The sequence below is a fragment of the Pan troglodytes genome, chromosome 5 (assembly GCF_028858775.2).
Source record: "Pan troglodytes isolate AG18354 chromosome 5, NHGRI_mPanTro3-v2.0_pri, whole genome shotgun sequence".
NCBI lineage: Eukaryota > Metazoa > Chordata > Mammalia > Primates > Hominidae > Pan > Pan troglodytes.
Window position 1 is genome coordinate 59,501,068 of NC_072403.2, and position 27,621 is coordinate 59,528,688.

At 39.9% G+C, this 27,621-nt stretch overlaps 1 protein-coding gene across 3 annotated transcripts in view; it reads right to left on the reverse strand.

The window, feature by feature from the left end:
• Window positions 1–7,412: 7,412 nt before the first annotated feature.
• Window positions 7,413–27,621, reverse strand: part of KLHL31 (kelch like family member 31) — a 47,023-nt gene continuing 26,814 nt past the window's right edge. Inside the window, exons 1-4 of one of the 3 annotated variants that reach the window (XM_009451461.5) lie at window positions 27,328–27,587; window positions 26,014–26,107; window positions 15,824–17,028; window positions 7,413–14,060 (exon numbers count right to left, since the gene is read on the reverse strand). In XM_009451461.5, coding sequence (XP_009449736.1) covers window positions 13,328–14,060; window positions 15,824–16,995 — 1,905 coding nt within the window. In that variant the 5' untranslated portion in view covers window positions 16,996–17,028; window positions 26,014–26,107; window positions 27,328–27,587 and the 3' untranslated portion in view covers window positions 7,413–13,327. Of the gene's footprint in view, window positions 14,061–15,823; window positions 17,029–26,013; window positions 26,108–27,278; window positions 27,588–27,621 lie in introns of those variants that run through there. The other 2 variants (XM_009451460.4, XM_009451462.5) reach the window with 2 other exon arrangements.

Consider the following 27,621-nt stretch of genomic DNA (forward strand, 5'->3'; position numbering starts at 1 on the left):
TGTTGTCTCTTTACTCTGTTGATTGTTTCCTTTGCTGTGCAGAAGCTTTTTAGTTTGACATAATCGTGTTTGTCTATTTTTGCTTTTGCTGCCTGTTATTAATCTTTTTAATAACCTTGTAATGACCAAGTATTATTAGCATGATCACCACAGCATCCCACTTACAGACAATGGATCAGAAGTGGAGAGGTTGTTAATAGTAGCAGGGCTGAGATTTGGATGCACACAGACTGCCTTGGGGGCCTGGGCTCTTACCCATCAGTCTAAACTGAGTGACTTTCAAGTGAGGGAGACATTTCTGGTGGCTGGGATCAGTGGTGAATGGCATTTTGAACTGAGCTTAGGGATGGGAGGAATTTCTACAGGTAGAGATGTGGAATCTCATTGTGTGCCCAGAATGGCTAGAGCAGAAGAACAGAAGGCTCCCACGGTGTTCAGACCATTGAAAGAAAGTTGGAAGCCCTGGGCACAAGGAGGAGAGGTGCTCAGTCAGGAAGTGCTCTCTTCTTTTCAATTTTGGAGGCATGATTGTTTCTCCCAGTTGAATACTGAAAAGGATGAGCTTTACTGTTGAGCATCTGTGATTGGAATAAATACATCCTTATCTGTTCTGGGCAGCTTTCAAAATAATTTGTTAGAAAGCACCACTGTCATTTCTACCTGGTGCTCTGGGTACTATGTGTGTAAAGGAAGTCTGAAGACAAGCACTGGAGCTCAAATCCTCATTCAGCCATGCTACCTTGGGCTTCTTACTTCAGTCTCCTGCAATCCTGGAGTAGTAATGCATGCCCCAGCTTATTCTTCAAAGAAATCAGGAAACCAAAGAGGGGACAAATGTGCAGAGCTTCAGAAGAAATGTGCCATGGGACTCTAAGGAATCACATAGTTTTATTACTCTGATTAATTTCCTATTTTAATGCATAGTAGTAATTAATATTGGCCACAGACAACTCAAGATAGAAATGTCATGACCTAGATGAATGTGTAGAATACCCTGGTGTTTTCAGAGTGTTTTCACCTACATTATCTAGTTTAATCTTTACAACTTTCCTATGAAATAAGCAGGGTGGTTATGATTCATTGTTATGTTTACAAATGTGGAAACTGAGGCCCAAACCATTTGTTTAGCAAATGTTGGATCTAGGTACAAAATTCCAGTCTTCCAATTCCCAGTTTAAACTGCTTTCCAAAGGCCACAGAAGAGGCAATTAGGTCATAGCACTTGCTAAATTTCTCGGCAAAATTCGAGAGGCAAGGGTGTAGACTTTATTATACTGCTTTCTGAACACAGTACACAATCCGCAATAATCCCGAATTTCTAAATCTTTAAAAAAAAAATCAACTCAGAATTTTTCCCTTGCTTTAACTCCTCCAGAGAGAATCTTTCTGCAGCAATCCCATGAGGCTCTGTGCATATCCCTGTAATTACAGGTATTACATCATAGAGCAATAATTTGTTTACATGTCTGTTTCCCCAGCCTCTCCTTCTTCATTTCCCCCTACTCCCAGAGACAGTGAGAAAAGGTTTATTCATCTTTGGAACTCCAGCACCTCACAGGTTGCTAGACATAACAAAAGTTCAAGAAATTTATCTATCTATCTATCTATCTATCTATCTATCTATCTATCTATCTAGACTCCTGTACATCCACAGCCACAGAAGTTTGCCTGCATTATCTCTACTTAAAAGTCATTATGTTTCTTTTAAGTTGAACTCCTGTTATTTAATTGATGCTACATTTGTTGTTGTTGAGGCTTGATAGTATTATAATTTCTAAGGTAGTGTTTTTAAAATCTAGGTAATACAATTATAGAATAGTTTTCCATATATATGATATATATGGAAAATATTTTATTTCACTGCATAAAACAAAACCACTTAAACAGCAAAGAATATACTAAATGAAATAACAAAGGTTAAAAATAAATTACAAAATAAAAAACAAATGATTGCAAAATGTCAACTCCCCTAAATTAATATATGCGTTTAAATCTAGCCTACTAAAAATATTACAAAGTTTAGTTGACAGTGTTGTTATTGTTTAAGATTTTAAAAAATGTATATATGTGCATTGTTTTTAAAAACAATAAAAATGTATTGAAGAAAATATTAATTTATCGTATTGATTTCTAATAACAGCTCATAGAATATAGAAATGGTCTTGATTCTTTCAAATGTCTCCACCTGGTCATGTCAAAGTTCAATGATCATTTAAATAATGATGGACCTTCTATTTCACTAAAGATACAATTTTATTTTATTTTATTTTTTTTTGAGACAAGGTCTCACGGGTTGCCCAGGCTGGAGTGTAATTGTGCAATCAGGACTCACTGTAGTCTTGATTTCGTAGGTTCAGGTGATTCACCCACCTCAGCCTCCCAAGTAGCTGGGACTACAGGCATGCACCACCATGCCTGGCTAATTTTTTGTAGAGACAGGGTTTTGCTATGTTGCTCAGGCTAGTCTTGAACTCCTGGACTCAAGTGATCCTCCAACTCAGCCTCCCAGAGTGCTGGGTTTATAGGCATGGGCCACTATGCCTGGCTAAAAATACAATATTTATGTGATCTAATTCTGTAGGGTCCACTGAAGTAGAAGTAATGTATTTATAAAAATAGTATTTAAAGCATTATATTTTAAAAATACTATCTTAAAAATTATAACTTTATCAAACCTCAATAAGAGGAAATATAGCATCAATTAAATGATAGCAGTCCAACTAAAAAGAGATAAAACAACTTTTAAGGAGAGAGAACACAGGCAAATCTGTGGTGGTGGATATGCAAAAGTTCATTGCTTTGAAAATGGAATCAAACTGCATGTGACCCTAAATTCCTGAGTACGGTTGAAGAGCAGGGACATGCGTGTTCTACTGCTGCTAGACAAATCACCACAGTTTAGTGTATTATAGCAACACATGTTTATTATCTCATAGCTCTGTAGGTCAGAAGTCTGGGTTGGCTTGACTGGTTTCTCTGCTTCAGGTTTCACCAGGCTATAATCTGTGTTGACAGCATGGGTTATAGGGAGATTCACTCAAATTGTGGGCACAATCCAGTTTCTTGTAGTTGTAGGACTGAGGTATCCATTTCCTTGCTGGCTGTCACCTGGGAACTTCTATTAGCTTTGAGAGGCCTCTTTTTAGCTTTGTATCTGGGCAACTGTATCTCAGGGCCAGTGATTGCACATCAAATCCATCTCACACTTGAAAGCTCTTAGATTTCCTCTTCTGCTGCACGTCTGACTTTAGCTGGAAAAACTTCTCTGCTTTTAAGGGCTCAAGTGATTAGACTGGCCCCATCTGGTTAATCCAGGATAATCTCTGCACCTTGAGATCCACAACCTTAATTACAAAAAGTCCCTCTTGCCATGTAGAATAACATATGCACAGGACCCAGAGATTAGGGTATTGGACCTGTGGGGAAGGGGTGGCATTAATTGGCCTACTACGAGGCTACTTGGGAAACCTGGATTTAAACTCTGCTTTAGCCAATTTTAGTCTTTCTATTTTCTTAGCTCCTTGAGCTTCTTTCTTCTTAGTCAAGAGAGCTGATAAAAAGAAGTTGTTCCTTGCAATTCTTTCTTCAAGTCTTTATTCATCTTCCTGTAGGAGTTGTGTTTTCCGTTTATATTGGTGATGTATTCCTATGTTTCAAAAAGTTTATTCTCTATTTCTAAGAGGTAAACTATCTCCTAAATTGATTTTCTGCCAAGTTTCATGACATATTCTGTGTGTGTGTGTGTGTGTGTGTGTGTGACAGAATCTTGTTCTGTCACTCAGGCTGGAGTGCCATGGTGCCATCTCCGCTCACCGCAACCTCCACCTCCTGGGTTCAAGTGATTCTCTTGCCTCAGCCTTCTGAGTAGCTGGGATTACAGGCATACACCACCACACCTGGCTAATTTTTGTATTTTTAGGTGAGACAGAGTTTCACCGTGTTGGCCAGGCTGGTCTTGAACTCTTGACCTCAAGTGATCCGCCCACCTTGACCTCCCGAAGTGCTGGGATTACAGGTGTGAGCCACTGAGCCCAGCCCACCTGAGGCATTTGAATCTCACCTTTAAGCTCTGAATTTTCAGACTACATGTTCAGTTTGGTGACTTTTTATTAGATCTGTAAGCTCTTCATTTTATTTTCTTCACATAATTTAAAAATAACCTTGTTTTTCTCCTTCAAGCCTGTTAGAGGAAACATTTATGTTAGCAGCATCAGTGAGTCTCTTCACACTGAGTCCTGGTTGATAGTCTATGTGGTTTCCATTTTCTGATTCACTGTCTTTGTCTCATTCCAAGTTGCTGTCATCCATGTACTCTCCTAAATAGAGCAGGCAAATTTATTGTTTTCAGCACAGTTTCCGGCAGAGATTTTAACTGGCTGTCTTTATTATTTACAACCAGTTTCATTCATGTGTTTTAAGTTTTTTAGCATTTTATTCTTGTTCTTTGATTCCTGAACTCTTTCTTTTCATCTCAGAGCTTCTTGGGAATGTCATTTTAGGCTTCTGCGAAGGTGAGCATTTTCATCCAAATCACCCATTATTGCTGTCTAAAGTTCTACATTCTTCTGAGACGCCTTTAAGGTATTTGTGGTGTCAGTCACTTGGGATTGGAGTGATTTTGCTGTATCTTTCAGTGACTGTGTCTTTCCTTTAAGGTGCACCATCCTCATTTATGAAATAAAAGCTTATTAGTCTCGGTTTTCTATGTCATGAAGGTCTGCTGTCCCCTCAAGTGAAGAGATGGACTTACTCGGATTCTCATCAAGTGCTGCCCAACACAGCGCTTGTAACATCAGAGGATTGGCGTTCACTGGGAATGACTTGAAGGCTTCTTAGTCTGGTGAAATCAAGTCTATGTTCTCCCTGACTTTACCATATTCTGTGACCCAGGCAGAAAATCGTTTGGCCAGCTCTTTTCCCCTCCTTAAAGTATGTTGGGTCTTTATTATAAAAACAGTCACAGTCCGGGCATGGTGGCATGTGCCTATAGTCCCAACTACTTGGGAGGTTCAGTTGAGCCCGGAGGTTGAGGACACAGTCAGCAGAGGATAGCACTACTGCACTTGAGCCTGGGTGACAGAGTGAGACCCTGTCACAAACAAACAAACAAAACAAACAAAAAACAGTCATAGCAGCAGATACTAGAATCTCTGGGAAGTCTAAAAAGAGTTGAGTCCTCTCTCTAGCATTCAGACACTAGCAGAGCACTGCACAGATACTCAGGACTGCTGATTTTTGAGGCAGTCAGCAAGCTCTCCACGGTTTTAATGGGTACTGCAGCTCTGTCTCTGGTTGCCTGTATTCTGTGAGCCACAGCCAACCACACTGAACCTTGCTGAGTGTTCTGTCTTTGACCCAAACATGTGACTAGGCAAAAGGCATCAGTGGGGCTGGGAGGGGGGGAGGCCAGGCTTTATAAAGTAGTGCTCTGTAACTTTGCTCCACCCACTGCACAAATGGAAAGAGATAATGTTTGTACAATGCATTAGGGAAAAATGGAAAAGGCCGGCCACAGCCAGAGGAACCAGCCTGTGAGCTCTGGCCACTCTAGGCCCTACTTGGCCCTACATCAAACCTGGGAGACATCAAAGCACTGCTGTGTAATACCTGCTCTCTGCATAGCACATGTCAGGGAGTGACAGTGGCACATGCTGCAGCGGAGGACCCATGTGCCTAAAGCCCTGGGCAAGGTCATTCTTCCCTTGATTTAAAGTTTTCTTCTGCAGCCTGGAACCCTGATCTTCCTGCAGAGGCCACAGGGCTCTCCTTCCCCCCAAGACTCCCTCTTTCTTTTGTATTTAGTCAGTGCCGGCAGGCAGGGGCAGAGGACTGGATGGCTTCATCAAAGGCACTAATTTATCAAGTTGGATTTTAATTTAAGAATTCAGGGGGAATGATGGAAATTGGCAATGCCTTAACATTTCATGGATTTTCGGTGGAGCTAGTTTGTCCCTGTTCAAAACAAGCAGTCCCGCATGGGGAGGCTCCCCTCCAATAGTAACTCTTTCCGTTTGTCCATTTGTGGCCCTGCCATCTCCAGCAGGCTCCCAAAGCTGTCCCAGGATCAGTCTCCATTACACCTCACCATCTTCAGAAATGTGGCTCTGTGGAGTGCCTCCAAAGCAGGAGCTGGTCCTTCTTTCAGCTGAATTTGCCACCCCTTATTTCTTTATGCAATATCTCACTCTCCTTGATATGGCTTGGTTATGTCCCCACCCAAATCTCATCTTGAATTGTAGTTCCCATAATCCCCGGGGGAAGGATCCGGTGGGAGGTAGTTGAATGATGGGGGCAGTTCTGGTGATAGTGAGTGAGTTCTCACGAGATCTGATGGTTTTATAAGGGGCTTTTCCCCCTTTCGCTCAGCACTTCTTGTTGCTGCCGCCATGTGAAGAGGGATGTACTTGCTTCCCCTTCAGCCATGGTTGTAAGTTTCCTGAGGCCTCCCCAGCCATGCTGAACTGTGTGAGTCAATTAAACCTCTTTCCTTTATAAACTACTCAGTCCCAGTTATGTCTTTATTAGCAGCATGAGAATGGACTACTGTGCTCCAAGTGTCTCTGGAAGACTCAGGCCCAGAGATTCACTGTCCATCTCCAAGGACTCTGCATTGAGTGACTTGTCCTCAGTATTTTTACCCATGAGGGAAATGAAACACCTTCAATGGAGACTGGTCTGGGGTTCCGAAGGGCACCAGGGATTGGGCTGCAAGGGTCCTGCTTCCAGGAGTCCCTGTTTATCTCTCATTTTTGAGTCAGAAAAAGGCCCCTGGGTATCTGTGTGTAGGCTCTACCTTCTCAGGTTTCCCCGTGTCTCTGAAAACATGGCTGCCCATGAGAAGTATTTAAAGAAATGAACTTTACCTATTAACTTATTTAGCTCTCAGACAAGGTGATGTAATCATAATGGCTCTTAATTTCAGAATGCAAGCACAAGACCATATATTTTACACACACACACGCAGAATATATGTATATATGCACACACTCACACTTAAATGATGTGTGTGTGTGTATACTTAGTAAGCACTGAATAAATGCTTACTAGCTAAATGATGAAGCTAGTCCTAACCTGTTTTTGAAGAATTGGCAATTATAGAGAAGATGCATGCAATTTAAAAAATTTTAATGGGGGCATAGCTATAGAGATATCAATCTTTTGAGTTTTTTTTTTTTTTTCGAGAAATGGAAAGTGTTGGTTGCATAACTCCTTCCACCTGTAATGTGTCTTAACAATTTAATTTTTGGCTTGCAGCTAGTTTGGAAAAGTCCTAGTTATCATGGTTGTGTACTTTAATGTGCTTCCCTCTAGTGATTACTGGGGTAAGGGAAAGTGTTTTGCATGCAGTAGATGCTTAATAAGTATTTGCTGATTAAATAAATGAGTAATATTGGAATAGAGATCAGCAAGCAGTAGGTCATGATGGTTTTATTGTTTCATTCACTCATTCACTTATTTACTTCACACACAAAAAATTGATCTCCTGCTATACACCAGGCATGACTCTAGACACCGGAGGTACATCTGTGAACGAGACAAAATTTTCACCTTTAAGGATGATATTCTAAAAGAGATGGCAGAACATAAATCAACAGGAAAATATCCAGAGATGGTAAGCTATGATGGCACGTAAGCATGGTGAGATTTGAACAAGGGAGGAAAGGCCACTGGGCTGGAGTTGTTGAAAGTTACAGCCTAGGCCAGAAGCACAGTGCTGAAGCCTGAAGAGGGCAGAAAAAAATATCCCAACCACTTGCTTCTGCCCTCTGACCTCCTTCTGATACCTCCTGTTGGATGAGTAAAATGTTCAGCCAAAGAGCCTGAGTCTGGATGATGTAGTCCCTAGGGGACGGAGCACAGAGCAGGGCAGAGAAAGACAGAATATGATCAGGGGCATGAGGCTGGGAAATAATTATGTCTAATGAACATTTGTTAAACAACAAAGGATTCTTTTGGCATACAGAATTTTCTTTGCTACTTATATGCAGAATTGTAATGAAATAAAGCATTTTTCAGTTTGGAACTCTGCAAAAAATGGAAACGTTTCATTAATATTGCAGAATAAAACTTGAGAGACAGATTACCACCATTTAGCTTCCTTCCCCCTCTTCCTTTCAGGAATCCTCTTCTGCTAATGGGGATTAAGAACAGATGCGTGTATGTCCTCTTTTAGACTCTACATGTGTTCTCTTCTCCCCAAATCGTCATGTATTGGGAACCTGCTAGTATGGCTAGAGTGGCAGGAATTAAGTCACAGATGTATCATTTTCACTCAACATTCTTTTAGAAGAGGTTAGATCAAGAAGAATTAAGACGATTCCAGAAAGAGAAGAACAAGGAGAACCAGGGAGGGAGGGGTGAGGAGGGCAATTCTTAACATTAAATGGGTTTATTTGATGGCTGTTGGGAACCAGATTTGTGCAAACACTCAAGGCTGGCAGAATACATTTAATACATGCTCTTGACCTGTAAGGGCACTGAATTGAGAAAAGGCTGCAAGAGTTGTCTGGGCTTGTTCTTCAGAAGAAAAAAGGCAAGGTATAATAGGGGAGCTGAGTACATGTCTCGTGACCCAGGAAAGGGAGAGAAGAGCATTGTTATGGTGTGATCAGGGCCAGAGCAGTGTGGCTGAGGGGAGGCAGTTTGACTGGGAAGCTCTCTGCTCCTTTGGTAACCAGGTATGAAGATGACTAGCCATTCATTGTGCAGAGACAATGCTATATGAAAACTTTACTTTTCCTCCTGGACATGAAGACCTTTTTCTTAGCTCCCTTTCATCTAAGTAGGCCAGATGGCTGTTCTGGACAAAGAGATGTAGACAGAATTCAGCACAGTGCTGAAGCCTGGAGAGGGCATACATCATGTCTATACCTGGCTTAGCGAAAAAAGATCCTGCCTAGTTTCCCACTGTAATTGAGAGTGGAGACATCCCCAAGATTGTTGTGGGAGGCCGTACAAATCTGTAGGGAAGCTTGGAGTATGTGGGAGTTTAAAGAAAATGCAAAGAAACTCTGAGGCATCTGGCTGGTCTGCTCAAAATTTGGACCGTGGCACCAGTTGTTTTGTGTTTGAGGCTATCTAGTCTATTTATATGATTACAGGACTTGGAGAAGTTTAAGAAAAGCATTGCTGCCATTTAGAATTTCCTAGATTTGATGGCCTCAACTGAATGTTATTATTTAAGTACTACATTAGATCAAAGGTTGAGCATCTTATGTTGGTTACATTTTACTTGCTCATTTGGAGGGGTAAGGTAGAAGAGAAAGGCTATAAGGGATTGTCTACACAACAATGCGATTTTATTTCCTAAAACGTTTTGTTGCAAATGATGATGAACCTGTGACAAGCTGGCTGTGGTCAGGGTGGAAACAGGAAGAGAAACCACACTTAACCTACGACTTCTAAATAGTCGGGGCTGAGCTAGACCAGAGTTGGGCTTTTCTTTGAGTTACAAAGCAAGTCTCTACTGATGTTTTATACCTTTTTCTTTCACTAGTCTTCAAGCTGTTGAAACATTTTTTCAATTACTTGTCATTTGCTGTTGTTTTGTCTAGGTGAATCATCACGAAAACTAAGTAGAGAAAAAAACAAACACCCCAATCATCAGAGAAAGGATATTTCAAAACTGTCCATATTTAGTCATTGACTAAGGTCTTATTGAATGCAGCTTTATTGATAGTGATGAGATTACAAAATAACACTGCATACATTTTAGTTTGTTGTTCCTTATATAGTACCAGAATGTTTTAAGCAAAGAAAGAAATTTTTTTGCCAAAATTTGCTGAATAAATAAAAAGTTTTTAAAGAATATCCAGGACAAATAATTTATTTCAAATTCCCTGAGAGGGCAAATTAAATGGTCTTTACCCAGTGAATGTGCTGGAGGGTAAATCTTTAATATTTTAGATTGTTTAATTCTTATAATTACGAATAAAGGACTGTTTGGAAAATTATTCTGTAGGTTTTTTGGCATGAAAAGAAATACTGAAAAGTATTTCCTTTTAATGCTGCCTTGTGCTGGAGAACATATTCATCAGTGGCTGGAATAGGGATGTAGTTCATTCAGAGATTACATAAATTCATTTGGTTGTAACTAAGGGAAAAAAATTAATGAGGTGATTTTAGTTTATTTCGTCTCGTAACTTGGATGAGTTCTGAAGACACTTGGCCAGGATAACCAGCAAAAAAATAAAATTAAAAAATTGACCTTTTAGAACGTACATATTTCCAGGTAAACCTCTATTTACATGTGTATTTGTAAAATACACTTACTACAACTGCTGCTCTACCTTAAATCATAGAACCATTCAGTACTCACTTCCTCATGACATCAATTATACCTCCTCACTCATAACACTTCACTACCATCTAATCATGTTTTAAAATTATACGAATCTGTACCATCACTGACCTTCTATTCAAAACCATTCTTACAACATAGGAAGTAAAAATAAAATTCATTCAATGCACTGAAAGTAACTAATGCATCAGGGATGACAACTTGGCACCAAGAACCTAACTAAAAATGGACAAAGTATGTTAAAGTTTGGCTTCCTGGAGACTTTCTCATCAGGTCTCTGGCCCATTTAGAAAAAGAGAGCTTGAATTTTATTATTTCAGTTGCTGGGTAACATGCAATTTCCCTGATATATTGAACTGATGCTTTTATTTGATCACAGGACTCAGCCGTTACAAAAATAACAAGTCATTTTCTTTAATAAAAAATAAAAGGAAGTATATGGTTGGGTCCTAAGACTCTGGAGTAATTGAATGTAAGCTTAAAACATACTAAATATTTTCCACTTGGGAAATCTGGAGAAACTAGGTTTCTAGGAGCAACTGCTTCAATAGTTGGTGTAAAGAATATGTTTCGCTTACACATGAAAGTGGACACATATTATTTTGATTCTGCATACTTTTATGTCTTTCAGTTGGCAATGCAAGATGTTCAGGATATGAAACTTTCACCGACCCTTACATTCCATACTCCTCGCCAATGTGTTATGTCAGAAATTCTGACATTCCAAATTCATATTGGTCTTTATTTTCCTAACTGTTGAAGCAGAAGATAGAACAGCAATGCACCCAAGAGTCTGGTAAGCTCAAATATGTGGATTTTCTGAGTCTTCAGATAAACAATGTAGAAAATAAATTAAATGGTAATTTTAAATGATTTATCCAGCTCTAACATGTCTCCAGTTTCATCTCTAGAAAGCCACTGCCAAGTTTTTGCACAACCTAATTTATCAAGCTTTGATAGATGAAAAATCCTCTAGTTTCAGTATCTCTTCTCATTATTCCATCATGTAATGTTGCAATTGATTGATTCTCATTTCATTTCAAGCCCTAGGTCCTCCTCTTCATACAATACTTCTAAGATGTCAATGGGAACACATCTATTGGTGTGCATCAAGGAATTACATCTATTCACTCACTTATGATCTGTAACCCACAATAAAACACCCTTTTCTCCAAAAATTAACCATATACTATAGGCTTCTCAGTTGTATGAGTGTGTGCGTATACACACATATACATACACCAAGGTAATATACCATATCCACATATACCAAGGTAAAAGATTCTTTGTGTGGGATAAGGAAACAGCCCAGTGCTTTTACATTAATAATATCTTGTTCTTAATTTACAGCGTTTGTAGCCCTTACCTGAGTGTTATCATTAAATACCCAGAGATTGAACTTTTCATCGGGGTAATGATATAAAATTGTTCCACAAAGTGTACTATATGAACCACTTTTCACAGTTCAAATAACATATTTTAGAAATAAATATCATAACTAGCAATAACCTATCTACACAAGGTGGAGAGGATGAGATTAACAAAAACCAAATTATATTTCCATATATCTCATGTTCAATTCCTAAATAGCTTGTTTTATTTTTCAAAATCCAATTGCACATAACCCATAATTGATAGGCCACTTCCTCTCCAAAACAAATAAACTGTCAAAGAATAAAGTGATAAATTATAAAAAAGGAAAATATGTATCATTTACTACAGCCATTCCCTTTCCCCAAAACTTGGCAAACATATAAGAAAAATGCTATCAAGTGGGTACACTTTGATTATAAATCCAAAGCTCATTTGGAGCAGATGAGATTAATAAAAATAGGACAGAATGAGTATATATTTTTATATACGTGAGATGAGTGTTTGATTTTTACTTAAGAAATCAGGAGGATCCATATTAAATGGGAAACAATGGCATTTATCAACAGGAGAACCCATTCATCCAGTTACTACCAAACCTACAAATTCCAAATGTTTCTATCATTCTTATCATATAAAAGATTGGGGCAAATAAAATTATTGTTATTGGGTGTGTAAACTTCAAGCTCTCTAAGCTTAAGGCTAATGGTCCTTAGGGACATAGTTTTATTTGGTGATCTTCGCAGGGCATACATTAGGGCCAAGGTTGCCTTTAACCACGTTGGTGTAGTTTTTAGGGTGAGGGTAAGGCTCCCAGGGTACGTGAAATTCTTCTTTAATAGAGGACAAGGGATAAAATGCAAATCCTTCTAGTTGAAACAACCAAATGACTTAAATTTATGCTATAAATTAAATGATTCATATCAATTACTTCATTGAGAGCATGATTTTATGGTAGAAAATAAACTGGGGCCTGAGGCATGGAGGAAGAGGAATGTCCGCTAACACAAAAGTTATCAACTTTAGGGTCCCTGGGTGGAATCCCTATTCCTTTTCGGTCAGATCTTATTTTAAGCTTTATTACGTTGTCATGGGATATCTTTCAAAATCCTTTACTCAATCACATATGGGGGGAAATTGCGTTGAAATACAGAATTAAATCTTAAGTCTTTATGGAGATCGACAATTTCCATTTTTAAACAAATAAAATCTATATGAATATCTTCAACTTCCTAAAGAAAAAAGAGAGAGAGGAAAATAAACTTTTGAACATGAAATCACTTACATAAACCTCAAGTGTACTAACGTGTAGAGGAAAAAATCTCAAATGTGGGTGTAACCGCTATACATTTAGGAAACATGCCGCCTTGGGAGAGTGCCTATAACGAACTCCGTCTGCCACCCAGTGGCCGCTGAAATAAATTGTTTCTTTTGTTGGCCATTGCCCTGTATTTTGCTATTAAAAAAAAAGAAAAAAAGAGGTAGATTATGCCATACCAGGAATTTAAAGCCATCAGGACATGTGCCTCGACATATTTTACAATACAATCAGTGTAGTAAATGTTAAATATTTTCCTTTTCGCGAACTCAGAGGTTAACCACGTGGCTCTATGAATAAATAACGTGTTCTTCCTGCGTCCCTGCATCTACCTGGGCTCAGATACTGACTGGCACAGAAGATACCGAACTGGCCCGGGATTCCCGAGTCACGTTGTTGGGCATCGAGAGGGTGCAGCAGGACACGCCGACAGTGGCCTCGGGTAGCTCGTCGTCCTCCGCCCACTCGTTGAGCTCGGGGCTGAAGCACTGGATGCACTTCTTGTACTTCTTCTCGCCCTCGTTCCAGCCCCCCACCAGGTAGGCGCGGCCATGCAGCGCCGAGACGCCCGCCGTGCTCACTCCCACCTGCAGCGGCGCCGCGTAGCTCCACTGGCCGGTCGCGGGGCTGTAGCACTCCACGGTGAGCACGTCCACGCGCTCCCCGCGCGGCCCCAGCTGGCTGCCGCCCATCACGTACACTCTGTCGCTCAGCGTGACCGCGCAGTGCCAGCCCCGGGGTGTGCTGAGGTTCGGCAGCTCCTGCCACGAGTCGCTGGCCGGGTTGTAGGCGCACACAGAGCGCGAGTAGGCGTTGGCGATGTAGCCTCCTGTCACCAGCACGCGGCCGTCGGCGACCGCGCTAGCGTGGCAGCAGCGCGCCACCTCCAGGGGCGTCTTCGGCTGCCACTGATTGGTGGAGGGCACGTAGCACTCCAGCGAGGCCAGGCTTCCTTCTGCGTTGCGGCCGCCCGCGGCGTACAGGAGCCCGTTGAACACGCTCAGGCTGAAGTGCGTGCGCTTCTGGTTCATGCTGGCCAGGTGTATCCAGGTGTTGAAGCGGGGATCGTATCTGGAAATGATAGAGAAGGTGTAACAGCTTTGTCGGCGGCAGCTGGGGACCCCATGTTACTTTGCAAATCATGAGTGGGAAGCCTGACACTTCCCCTGCAAGGAGGCGAGGGACCTGGCCCAGCTCCTCACCTGGAGGCTGGAGTTTCTCTCTCAGCCAGTAAAAATGTGTGACACTTGGAAAAGACAAAGCAGGCATTGACTACCCCTCGCCCCCGCCTCTCCTCCGTTTATAAGCACTCCCTTTATGGGGCCACTTGGAGAAGAGCCCACAGAGACTGAGCTTTCAGTCCCCCTTTCCTCCATATTCAAATATCTATCATCCAGTGGGATTTATGAGATGTGCACATGGGGGAGGCTGGGCATTTGTGACGATCAGAGGAGTGGCGATAAGAGGAGGGCATCGCCATATTAAAGTCAATTCTGCATATCTTCAGATGCCAACCATTCCTAGCTCCCTCTCACTGTTTAAGATACGAATTGACTGACTGGATTTCTCCATTTCTCACAAACCCCTTATTCCTACACCTCTCTTGGCCATTGCGACAGTAAAGCCAAGCCACTCAGCAAAGTCTTCTCTTGTCTGTTAGACTGAGACCAATGGAACTGTTTAAAAGCATCAACAAAGGCTTAACTTTGGATACTCTTCTATCTTCCAGCACTTTTCAGTAGAGAAGACTTTTTAGTTTAGGGATAAATATATATATTTTTTCAGTGCTCGGAACTATCCATGTATAAGCACTGAAATCAATACCTCACAAAGCGACTCGAGTACTAAAAGGTGTCTTTACAGCAGGAGGAAAATAAGCATAGTGAACTGATGCTTTCCTGTTGACATAGTTCAGAAGTATTGTAAATACAGAACTCACTCCTTCAGTCTGATGTTCATCTTTGTCCCATTTAACTCCCAAATTAAACTCAATTATAGTTACAAATTAAACACTAAAAATCAGTTAATTGTGTTCTTTTAAATGCATACACACATAATGGAATAATAAAGAATATTTTTCATGAAATACTACACAAATTTTCAGATCTTGCTCATTAGTTATGTCTGACTTTATACTACTACCATGATATAAGCATGATTTTCTGAACATTTCATATGAATGGAAGTTTAATTTTTAATCATAAATATATAAAATAATATGGCATTTGACTTCCATTTTTCTGAAGGATGTGTTTTACTCTTTTACTCTTTTCTGTATGTATCAAAAATACTGACACATTTTCTGTTATTCGGTTTTCAAATAAGTATTTCAAATTAATTAGCTGCCACATTTTTAATGATCTCATTCTATTTGCCAATTATGAATTTGACAGTTGTCAGTAGCAGTCACTTAAAATACATTTTGTATTATTATATTCTTTCTTACTACTTAGTGTTAAAAACTGAATTTGTACCTAATTTCTATCAAAAGTCAGTGTATTGTGAAGAGTATCCAACTAGAAATGAGTAAATGTGAATTGCCGCTTACTGGTGTTATAACTTCTCTGGGTATCAGGTTTCTCATATGTAAAATCAGAATAATTATATCTTCCCCGCCCACCTCACAGGCTTGTTTCAGAAATCTATAGTGCAAAATATAAATGAATGTACTTTATATAATATAAAGTGCTGAACATACGTAAGGTGGCATTATTATTATTTTTGATTTACTAAGCCAATGGACTAAGTTAATAAGCAAGATTAATTTACTTCTATGTTAGGGCTATTTCCCTATAATATTGAGCCATTTCAGTTCCTAATAAAAGATCAAATACCTGCAGAAATTGCTGACTGCATGCTTGGCTTGATTTCTTGCATCATTCTGGTCTTCACCACCGGCTACATAAAGAAATCCATCCATCACAGCCACACACTGATTAAAACTTTTGGCTGGCATTTCCGTAAGCTTGCTCCATCCATTTTCAGGGTCTCTATACAAGATATCTCTGCTAAGGGACTTCTCAGTAAGGCCTGGGCGTCCCCCAACAGTGACAAGGACTCGGCAGCCACCTCGGATTCTTGTTCGCCTAGATTGCAATGTGTTTTGATGATATGGAAGCAAGTGGTAGTTCATAGCATCTACGAGAAGTCTGTGACAATCAGCATCTTGCATCATTCTTGGTACGGATTGAACATAATTGACCAGGTCTTGTGCAGAGATGGTACCAAAGCGAATATTGCTCAAAAGATCTGCAGCGTATTTTACTCTCTTTTCGTCAAATTCTAACCATTTCATTGCAATCTGGAATGCTACTATCTCAGAAGGCAACTGTAAGTCATCATCTATAAGAAGTTCATTAATTTGTTCAAATGTAAGTTTCATAAACTGATCCGATTCTGCAAATTCAAGGAAGTTATCCCGAATAAATTTTTGGGCTGCTGCTTTTGCATTTTTTAGGGAGTATGTTTCAGCAATATTAACAACATACATGCAATTCTCAACACTCATCTCCCGTATCAGAAAATCACTGCACATCTTTACAAGAGTATGGATCTGAAGATAAACAGCGGCAGAAATAATGCTTCCTATTGTATACAAGGAGAGAGTGAGCTTTCCAGTGTAGGCATATGCAATGACAGTGGCCAGGCCTAGTGGTGAGATATCATTGAGATCCACCCTCTGAGTTGATGGGTCTCTTTTTAGGATGTTGTAAAAATACTCACTGCATGAAGCCATGACTGACTTATGAACATCAAAGGATTTGGTTTTGGTACCAATGACTAAGTCACATAGGAAGTTCTCCTGCCGCATTTTACTTAAACCTTCCAAGAGGTTGGGGCCATAAGAAGCATCTGTTAGTTCAGAAGAAATGCAGCTAAGGCCATTGCCTCCCTCTAGGAGCCCATTCAAAGCATTCAGTTTGTTTAGGGGGCTATCTTCTACGATTATAGTCATCTCATTGATATCTCCTTTGTTCTTTTTGACAATCTTCTTTTTGGGTGCCATGTTGGCAAATACACTGCCACAGGCAAGAGCTTGCTAAAAAGAGAAAAAAAAAAGCATGGTTTTGTTTTAATTGTGCTTTAGACTTTGAAATACTACATTGAGAAACTTTTTCAAAAGATAATAGTTTTCATGGCATAAAATAGATTAATTTTTAAAATAGATTTAAAGACATATTAAACTAGATGTACATTTTACAGACAGTTTACTTCAGCATGAAGCATTGAAGACAATTCTAGGAAGATTTATGTTATCAAATGAAATCTCTCCATAACTGTATTGCCAAGTAATTATACAGAAAAAGTGACCACATTTTCTTTCTTTCTTTTTCTTTTCTTTTTTCTTTTCTTTTTTTTTTTGAGACAGAGCCTCGATCTGTCGCTCAGGCTGGAGTGCAGTGGCATGATCTCAGCTCACTGCAACCTCTGCCTCCCGGGTTCAAGCTATTCTTCTGCCTCAGCCTCCCAAGTAGCTGGGACTACAGGTGTGCACCACCATGCCCAGGTAATTTTTGTATTTTTAGTAGAGATGGGTTTTTACCATGTTGGCCAGACTGGTCTCGAACTCCTGGCCTCAAGTGATCTGCCCGCCTCAGCCTCCCAAAGTGTTGGGATTACAGATGTGAGCCACTATACCCAGCCAACATTTTCTGATTAAGCTATACAGTAGAATAGTAGTTAAGTATCATTTAAAGGGCTTAGTTTACTGTCATGAAAAAGTGAATTATAAACACTCTGAAGATTTTCCTCAGTAAAATACTAAAATTCAGGAATGCATGTGAAATGTAGAAAATATTATGGAAAGATTATTTTATTTGCAGTAGCAATGAAACCTGTTATATTTTAAGAGATATACATACTTGACTCTAATTTAGTGAGACACATATAAGTACTATAGGATTTTGCCAGAGGATTTAACAGACAGGGACTCTACATTCCTATATGAAGAGATGGATGTCATTTCAGTGAAATTTTAGTTGCTACCTCTATAAGATATTTTTTCTTTTTGGAACTTAATAAAATGATTTCAGAGTTTAACTGAGGGAGTGAGTATAAAAGAACATCTAGGAATTTTGTTTAAAAATAAAGGAATTCTTACCAGATGCAAAAAATTAGAGGAACTAAAAATTTTGGATCAGGAATAAAAAGAAATTCAGTGGAATAAGATAAGAGGTAGAAACCTATAAATTCAGAAGAACAAAATAAAGGGTAGAAACCCATATATGTATATGTGTGTATGTGTGTGAAGATATATACAGTATATATGTGTGTGCATGTTTATATATTTATATAGTGTATGTGTGTGTAAGTATATATATTAAGATAAATGTGGCACTTAAAAATCAATGAGAAAGAACTTGCAATGACAGCATTAGGTCAACTGATTTGCTACTCTATATATTCACTAAAATAACTTCCAGATGAATTAAATATCTAAGTAACATACACACATACAGAAACTTATATAAGACCAGAACAAGCTAGGGATCTTGTTTTTGTTTTTGTTTTTATAAGTTAGGTTATGGAAGGCCCTTCTCAGCTGACACAAAATCCAGAAGCTATAAAAGAAAAGACTGAAATATCAGAATATAGAAATATAAAAGCCATGAAACAAAACTGACTCCTTAAAAGGCAAGCAACAGACTGGGAAAACAAGTATTTTTAACTTTTTTTTTTTTTTTTTTTGAGATCGGGTCTCATTCTATCACCCAGGCTAGAGTGTAGTGGTGTGATTTTGGTTCACTGCAGCCTTGACTTCCAGGACTCAAGCAGTCCTCCCACCTCAGCCTCCTGAATAGCTGGGGCTACAGGTGCATGACACTATGCCTGTCTACTTTTTTTGTATTTTTTGAAAAGAATGGGTTTCACCATGTTGCCCAGGCTGGTCTCAAACTCCTCGGCTCAAGCAATCCACCTGTCTTGGCCTCCCAAAGTGCTAGGATTACAGGCATGAGCCACCTTGCCCAGCCTAATCTGATGATTTCTTTGGTGCAAATACTCTCATCATGACTGATTTCAAGCTATCAACTGCTTAACAATCAGTTTACCAAATTTCTGAAAATTCAACAATCAGCTCTTGTGAGCCAGTGCAAGCCAGCTCCAACATAACACTATAGAAAACTTATATCAAACAGGTTTATGCTAATTATTCAACAATTTTCTCTTTTCACTAGTAGTAATTCATGTACACCTTTCTATAGCAGTACATGTATAAATCCACCTCATTCCTTATAATCGGTGCATAGTAATGCATAGTAAGGGTATATCATACATTGTTCAACTATTATCCTGTTGATAAGCATTTATGTATTTAGGTGGTTTACAATTTTTTGTTTTTGTTTTGTGCGTGAGTGTGTGTGTGTGTGTGTGTGTGTGTGTGTGTGTGTTTTAAATCCCATTGTAATTTCATCCTGAGGGGTAAAACTCAGCTTTGGCTCTCCTTGAAGGGTTTTCAATTTGATGGGTGGTGTATGTGTTAAAGTAATTTTGTAGCCCTTCTATTGTATTTGCTCCTGTTCCTATCCATGCAGAAGAAGAGTAGCAGGTAGGCAGAAAATAGAGATGGTCTAATTCTTTTCCAGTGCTTTTGTTTTCCTCTTTAAGCTCCAATTATCATATTCACATTTATATTTTTTACAAGGCTGTAGCACCTACATCCTTCTTCTCATTCTTTTTTTGCAAACAATGCAAAATGCATCCTTACCTTGTGAAAATAGATTATGAACCCTCTATCATTTTAATGCTCAAATGCATTAGCTTATGTGTTGAGTGTCTCTTTGTTGGATTTTCTGGGAGAAACTTTCGAATATTTGTCAGCAAGCAGTTATCAGATATCCATCTTGGTGTGGGCAGCCCAGTGCTGGGAATGATGGAGCAGTACAAGATGTAATTTATATTAGAGACACAAGACATGGCAAATGCAAAATATCAATAAGGAGCTAGGTTAGCACAGCAGAGTAAATTTTGGGGGGAAAGTCCTGTCTGTGTTCCTGGAAGAACTCCTGTGGCCATTTTTTTTGTATTCATATAGATACAGGGCTTGTAAATGCTTATTGTTTTAGAGGAAATCCTGAGCCTGGGGAGTAATCTGAGTGCCTCAGACTGAAATTCTAAATATTCTGTTATCCATCATTAAGATGTTGTTTCATAAGTAGCATGTAAGGGTGATATTTAAAATATTAATTTCTGATAAAACAGGATATCTACTAACCAGAATGGATTCAGGCCACAGTGCTGGACCTGGGTCCCAGCAGTCCCCCTAAAGTACACTGTGTAATTCTTCAGTTACTAGATAATAGACCGAGGAGAGGGTGGAAGGGTGGGAGGGACTCAGAGAAGTTCAGGGCAGTAGCTATTTGATTATTTCAATTTGTTTGATATACATATAATATTTAGAGAGGGATCTTAGTATTTCAGCATACTTTCTGATCCAAATAGAATTAAATTAGAAATTAATAACAATAAGCTATCTAGGAAAACCATTTAATTTTCAATACTTGAAAATTAAACAGTTTCCTTTTCAATTATCCATGAGTCAAAAAAGAAATCACAGGAGAATTTTTTATAATATTTCAAATAGGATGACAATGAAAATATAACATAAATACCAATTTTACTACTTATCTACCGTGTGACTTTTGGTAGATTACCTAGCCTCTTACAGTCTCCATCAACTTATTTCTTAAGAGAAGATAATAATAGTGCCTGCCTCTAGGTTTGTCAGTGAAGCCTAATGAGGAAATGCCTGTAACAGCATTTTGCAGAGCACCTGACAAAAAGTGAATATTCAAAAAAATTTGAACCATTTTCATGACAAGCAATAGCCTTTGTTAGTTGTCTTTGGGAATAGAGAAAAGAGCCTGTTTAAGCTCTAGAATGAAGTGAATCAGAGAAAGCCACCACATCATGGACAAACAGTCATGAGGTGCAGGAGGCAATATGGGACAGTCACATAGTGACTCAGAAAAGAAGTGGCAAACAGCAACCAAGGGAAGATTTCTGGAATGTGTAAATATTTCTATGAGATTTTTTAAAAACACCAGGGAGAGAAAAGAAATACATGCAAATACACAGCCTGAGAAACAGATTATTTTTATTTTGATAGGTAGGGCTAACCCCGAAAGTTCAGAAAACTTGGGGCATTTGGTTGTAGGTTAGGTGAGCAAAACAACAGAGTACATGGAACAGATTGTGTGTCTGGATTTAAGGATTCAAATAAAAAGGACTATTGTGGTGGGGTGGTGTTAGAATGGGAGGTTTTGCAGATAACATGAATCTTGTTGGGTCTTGGTAACTGAAGGGTCTTAAATAGCAGCATGTATAGGAGGGAGAAGGTTATTAGAAGTAGAGGAAATGTTTCAAGTTGAAGCAGGGAGGCGTGACTCAGCCTGTCACATGCATTCAGAGATGGCTGAGGTCACGAGGGAGACAGTTGGGCAGGTAATATTCGGTCAATACATACAGGAGGTTGGATGCCAGGAAGGCTTGAACCTGATAAATTCATATGCAGTCTAGAAGGACTAAGAAATCTCCAGGAAGAGAGAGTGCAACTTGAGGCTAGATGAAATAGTGAAATCAGTAAAAGCTCTCTCTCTCCATTTTCTTTCTCTTACTTCCTATTGATGGCTTCTCTTTCCTCCATTGCCTGACCTTCATGCTGCTCCTGGTGTTCCCACTGTTGACTCAGCCCTGGCCTGTTCCACTCATGGGAACTTCCATGCCCTTCTTTTTCTTTATAGTCTCTTGCGCTTGTCCTATTTCTGTAAGACCCCTCTGGGTGATACATTAGCTAGTCTGACAAATGAATCCGAGCTAACCAGTTAATGGGCAGATCTACTCTTTTTCCCAGATATGCATGGTTTCTGTTTTGTAAATAAGTGTCCTTCTATAACTCACATACAAATTTCTATCAGAGTAGCCTTTGTAGAATACATATATTTATATATATGTATATATATACTGACTTGCTGAATATACCATGTGCATTTCAGAAGAATTTGTATTCTGCAGTTGTTGGGTGTAATGTTCTATAAATATCAATTAAATCAGGGCAATTGATAATGTTGTTCAGGTAATCTCTGACATTACTGAAAACTTATAGATAGATACACATGTGCAAACACTTATGTATTTATATATTTTTTTAATTAAAAGAAGGCTTCTAAAGCCTGTGAAATCACTCTTTAGAGGTAACTGGCTTATTTAGCTCTCTCCAAAATGGGGAGAAGGAGAGGAACAGGCAGGAGACCATTTAAGAAACTTGAAGTCAGGCTGAGTGCCATGGCTCAATCCTGTAATCCCAGCACTTTGGGAGGCCGAGGCAGGTGGATCACCTGAGGCCAGGAGTTCAAGACCAGCCTGGCCAACATGGCGAAACCCTGTCTCTACCAAAAATACAAAAATTAGCTGGATGTGGTGGCATGCACCTGTAATCCCAGCTACTCGGGAGGCTGAGGCAGGAGAATCGCTTGAACCCGGGAGACAACAGAGGTTGCAGTGAGCTGATATTGCACCACTGCCCTCCAGCCTGGTCAACAAAGCGAGACTCTGTCTCAAGAAAAGAAAAGAAACCGTTGAAACCAAAGCCTGCAAACAACTTTCTTGTGGCCAAATTTTCCTATGTATACTCATAAATTCACTCTTTCTTTAGAGCTACCATGATATCTTATTGCCGGGTCTGCAACTCATAGGTAAGGCTGTCCATCTACCCACCCAAGTGTTCTCAGTCTGTGCCATGTTCCTCCAATAAGGACACTGCTGCAGATCCTTCAGAGGAACCTGGGGATCAGGATCATTGCTTTGAAGCTGAACAAAGCTCTGATGTTGACTTCAGGGCTGCAGAGTTGTTCATTTGTTCCTGTGTCCTAATAAATGCTCTGCCTGTGGCACTGCTCCTGCATCACCGAAAGCCACTGCTTTTCTCAACTTAAGGAGAACTGTAGTCTAGTAAGAATCAATAAGCCACATCTTATGCTCCAGGCCCTGTTACAGAAAAGACTAGCTCCCTCTTTATGGGGGATCAGAACCCAGAGGCTACGTTGTCATGGGGCATACAGGAAAGGCTTCAACAAACTCTCCAGGCCTCTCACATTGGAGCCTTTCTGGGTACAGACACAAGGTACATCACACTGGGTGCAGACAAACACACACCCACCCAGACACACAGCATGCCACTTGACCAACCAGGAGTTTTCCACAATCATGTTTAAGTTAAGAGCAAGGGCAATCTTTAAGGAAAGAAGTCATAAAAGGCCAGCAAAGTAATATATATGTACAGGAAAGGAAAGTGGAACAATTTAATTCACTTCAATTTACTAATTTGGTCATAGTGCTGGGCTTCGAGGCTGATGGTATGGCTAATAGAAGATGACTGGAAAATCTGAGTATTTTTAAAAACATATTATCCAGTAACCAGGTCACATATTAACATGTAGTCAGAGCAATTTGTACAGGAACTCTCACTGTTTTTTTCTACAGTGATACAAATGTTCACTGTGCACTCCTAGGTCATCATCAATGATAGTCACAGTGACAGTCAAAATGTGGCTGTGAGGAAGAGGTGTTACGAAAATGAGTTACATGTATGTGTTCATATATAGAGTATAACCTACATGCTGAGCAATACATTTTGAAAACATTCCATTCTTTTTGATTCAATTAATATTTTAACTTTGCAAAGTTGGATGAGGGTTTTACTTACTCTCTCTTTTTTTTTAAAGCTCTCTCTCTCTTTTTTCTTTTTAACGGAGTGAAGGTCTTATTGTCAGCTGCTCAGGGCATCCCCAAGCTTGGTAGCCAGGGCCCAAGCTCAGTAGCCAGGGCCATCAGCCAGGATATGATTAGTATACCCTAGGGAGGGCTTTGACTCGGGTTATGATCTGCATGGCAAGGCATGCATCTTTGTTAAGCTGCCAGTGGCTAGGAGAGTGTGAAGGCCGTTTCTCCATTTTTCCTAAACCACAGCAGGCTTGGTTCTCCCTGGCTGCCTAAGGGGGGCTCTAATATGTTGCCTTTTGGGATCAAAGGAAGGAAGAACTTTACAAGCTTCCGCCAGGACTGTTGGTGGCTTGCACTTTTCACACTGTTCCTACCAGTAGGAATTCTGGAAGGAGGAGCAGGTTTAGCCACAGCAGCTGAGGTTGTGTAATGGGATGAACAGCTATTTGGAGGCACTGCCAGTCCCTTCCCTTTTTGGGTCAAAGAAAAGACTTTGCACAGGATGCAGAGGGTTGTAGAAGGGTCCCTATGCTACTGGAGCTATCCTTTCTTTCTGTGGAAGAAGCCCAGATAATTCACCTTCCCTGGCTATGGACTCCACAGCCTCCTCTCCCTCTGCTGTATCTGCTATCACGTAGAGCAACCTCTTGACTACCCTGGAAGAGCTGCCCATTAGAAACTGGGCAGAAGGGTAACAGAGACGCAATTGCACACTCCCCTCCCCATGCCCACTGCAGATCCTGGCTCTTGGGCCATTTCTAGTGCCATGTATTCAACACCTGATAAGCAGCTGGGCAGAATTACGTAAATCATTACATTTTTCCTCATCTTTTGTATTTGCCAAATTTAAGTATACTAATTCTTAAATATACATCACCAAGCAGGAATCTGTTTTATGTGTTTAATGTAAATGGAGAGCTCCATTTTCACCTAAAAAACAGCTATATAGCTAGCATTTATTAATCGAGGGTGTACTACGTGCTGGGCCCTGGGTTAAGCACTTTACATCATTTTAGTTTTTAAATTTAAATATTACAGATATCCTAGAAGGTAGGTTATATTATATTCATTTTACAAATGAAGAAATTAAGAATCAGAAAGAGTAAAAAAAACTTGTCCAATATCACATAAGTAAGTGTGCAGTGTGTGCTGGGGCAAAAATTCAAACCCATGGAAACCCTGGGCCCCTACACTGTCTTCTTTAAATCCAGGGTAGGGTAAAAACTGTAGCAGGTTAAAAGTTAGCTTTTTCTAACATGGGAAGATAGAGACAGTGCAAGGTATAGCTGGTGTTTATAAATTTAAAATTTTGATATGGAGAACATGAAATGGTTGGTTCTGGTTCCAAATACTAGAATAAAAGAGTTACCTTTTTGAATGTAAAATAAATTTGTTTGGGGACACATCGATCCTGTGGATTTCTTTATCCTATTAAGGGTAGTAAGAATGTGAAAATCCAATAGGTTAGGTAAGCCAAATAAATAGGGACAAGGAGGGCTTGCATGAATCTGTTTATCAGATAATCAAGCACTTCCTTTAGAAGTATTAGATTGAATATGAAGTTATCATTTTTTGTTTAAAAGCAAATACTTTCAATTTCATATGGTTCAACTTAGCTAGAGGCTGTGCCTAACTTTTATCTATAAAGTATACAGACTCTATGCACAAAGTTAACTACAATTCTATTCTCTAAGGCTCTATAAAGGACACAAGGACACAGTACAAAAGTTTTTGTTTGGGTTTTGTTGAAAACTTTAGTAAACTGGCTCTTTTTCTTTCCTAGTATTTTGTGTGTTGGAGGGAGAGGAGGTTAGAAATTGAGTTTTAAGACTGATGCCTTTTTGATTATCATAGAACTGAAAATTGGGTTTTGGTGTTCATTCTGCTCTAACCACTTGATAGACCTATAGCAGAACGTCCAACCTATCAGGATTTCAGTATAATCAACTGTCAAACTAGGAGATGCATTGCTTTTGCTTCTATAATTTTGCAGAGAGTTATGAATACACAGCTGACTTTTGCTGTCAGAATTGTCAAAATCTGTTCCTACATTAAATCTCCCCGTAATATGGCCTTCCATATCTTTAGAATCTACTCATTATCAGATAGGGATGAACCAACTGAGACAAGGTTTCTTTACATGGGATCTATATGTCTGGGTCTGAACAGCTAGATTTAGCAAATAAAAATACAAGATGTCAAGTTGCATTTGCATTTCAGATAAACTATGAATCATATTTTAGTATAAGTATGTCCCAGGCAGTGTTGAGGACATACTTATGCTAAAAGTTGATTTGTAGCTTACCTGAAATTCAAATGTAGCTGGATGACCTGACTTGTATCTGGCATTCCTGATCAGGGTTGGGTATCAGGTGAGTCCATGAGTCCTGCGGAATAGTCTGAAACATACTGTGTGCATATGTTTATGTGTACTTTCCACACACTGGGCTCAGCGTTTTCATGAGATCCATAACCCGAAATAGATCCAAAATGACTGGACTGAGAATAATGCTGCCAAGCAATGGTACAAAATTGGACCCTTGTCTGTAAGTGGGCAAGTCCATGTGAAAGTATTGCACTTAAATTCTTCCTGGCCCCAGCTGATCCCAGATGAAGGCCCCCAGAACTGGTTATAGAAAAGAGTTGTTACTTCATATTTGAGAATATTTTCCTTCCCACTGCCCTGCACCCATGCTTCCTAGGAGTCCACAACAGGGTAAACTGGAAAGCCATGTGTGCTAAAGTGTCACTGTCACTCTCATGCCAGTATGAACTGGGATCCCAGAATGTCTTTTTGCCAAAGGGGCGAATCAGCTGCGCCTGCTCCCTGTCCTGGCCACATTCCTATCGCTGCATCTGTTGGGGCTCATCAGCCCTACCTCCAGGAATAGAAACCCTCCTGGCTTCTGTCGCTTGCCATTTTAAGTCCAACCTCGGGGTGGGGTGTAGGGGGGTGGTTTCCACTTCACCATTACACTTCCAACATGATTTTTAATATAAAATATATGTCAGCATAATGATATGTGCACATTTAAGACAAAAACCTATTTCTTAGCCAAATAACAATTTTTTTTTTTTTTTAGGAAGGATATTTCCATTTCATCAATAGGTTATATTTCTGGGAATTCAGAGTTGTCTGAGTTTTGTGCTACAGATTTAGTTAAAACTGGTAACATTTCATCCAAACTGATCAGTAACAAATGTTAAAATGATTCTTGATAAAAATAAAGGTAGAATTCTAAACTTTGAACAAAGCCTAAGAATTTTCTCTCCTTCTCCTTCTCTATAAAGTAGTGAAAGAAAAATATATCTTAAGCTTTAGAGATTTAGAATTTTTGTTAGAAATTACAGGTGGTTTTACATTTGTAGGGCATCACTGTCATGCATTTTGTTACCGTGAAGTTCTCCTAACACGTTACATTTCTCAGATTTCAAAAAAATGTTTTCTGTCTCCCAACTTCAGATTAGGGACATGAACCACCTGACCCAGCTGTAGACTCCCTTCAGTAAAATAGCTCTACAACCACAAACACTCAGCCCACCCTCTCCCACCCACACATCCACACACACCCCAGGATCTAGAAGGCAGGAATTGGCGACTCTGGTCCCAGCTCCTTACCCTCCTTGGGTGAAGTGGCAGGTCAACTTGAGATGATGAAGTTTTAGCAGGAGACTCCTCTTGGGAAGGGATCTGTGGAGACAGAGAGAGGGAGAAGGAAAATCCGGTGGGGAGCCACCAGCAGCCACCTGACAAGACCCGGCTGCAGCAATTTTTAGAGTGACCCTTTGCCGTCCCACTGGATAAGGCAGGCCGAGCCTGTGCTTTGGCCGGGAGCAGAGCAGCGAGCGCCCTCCTCTCCGTCTTTGGCCTTCAACTCTCCGGCCAGCCGGGGGCAGGGGGCGGGGCTCCGGT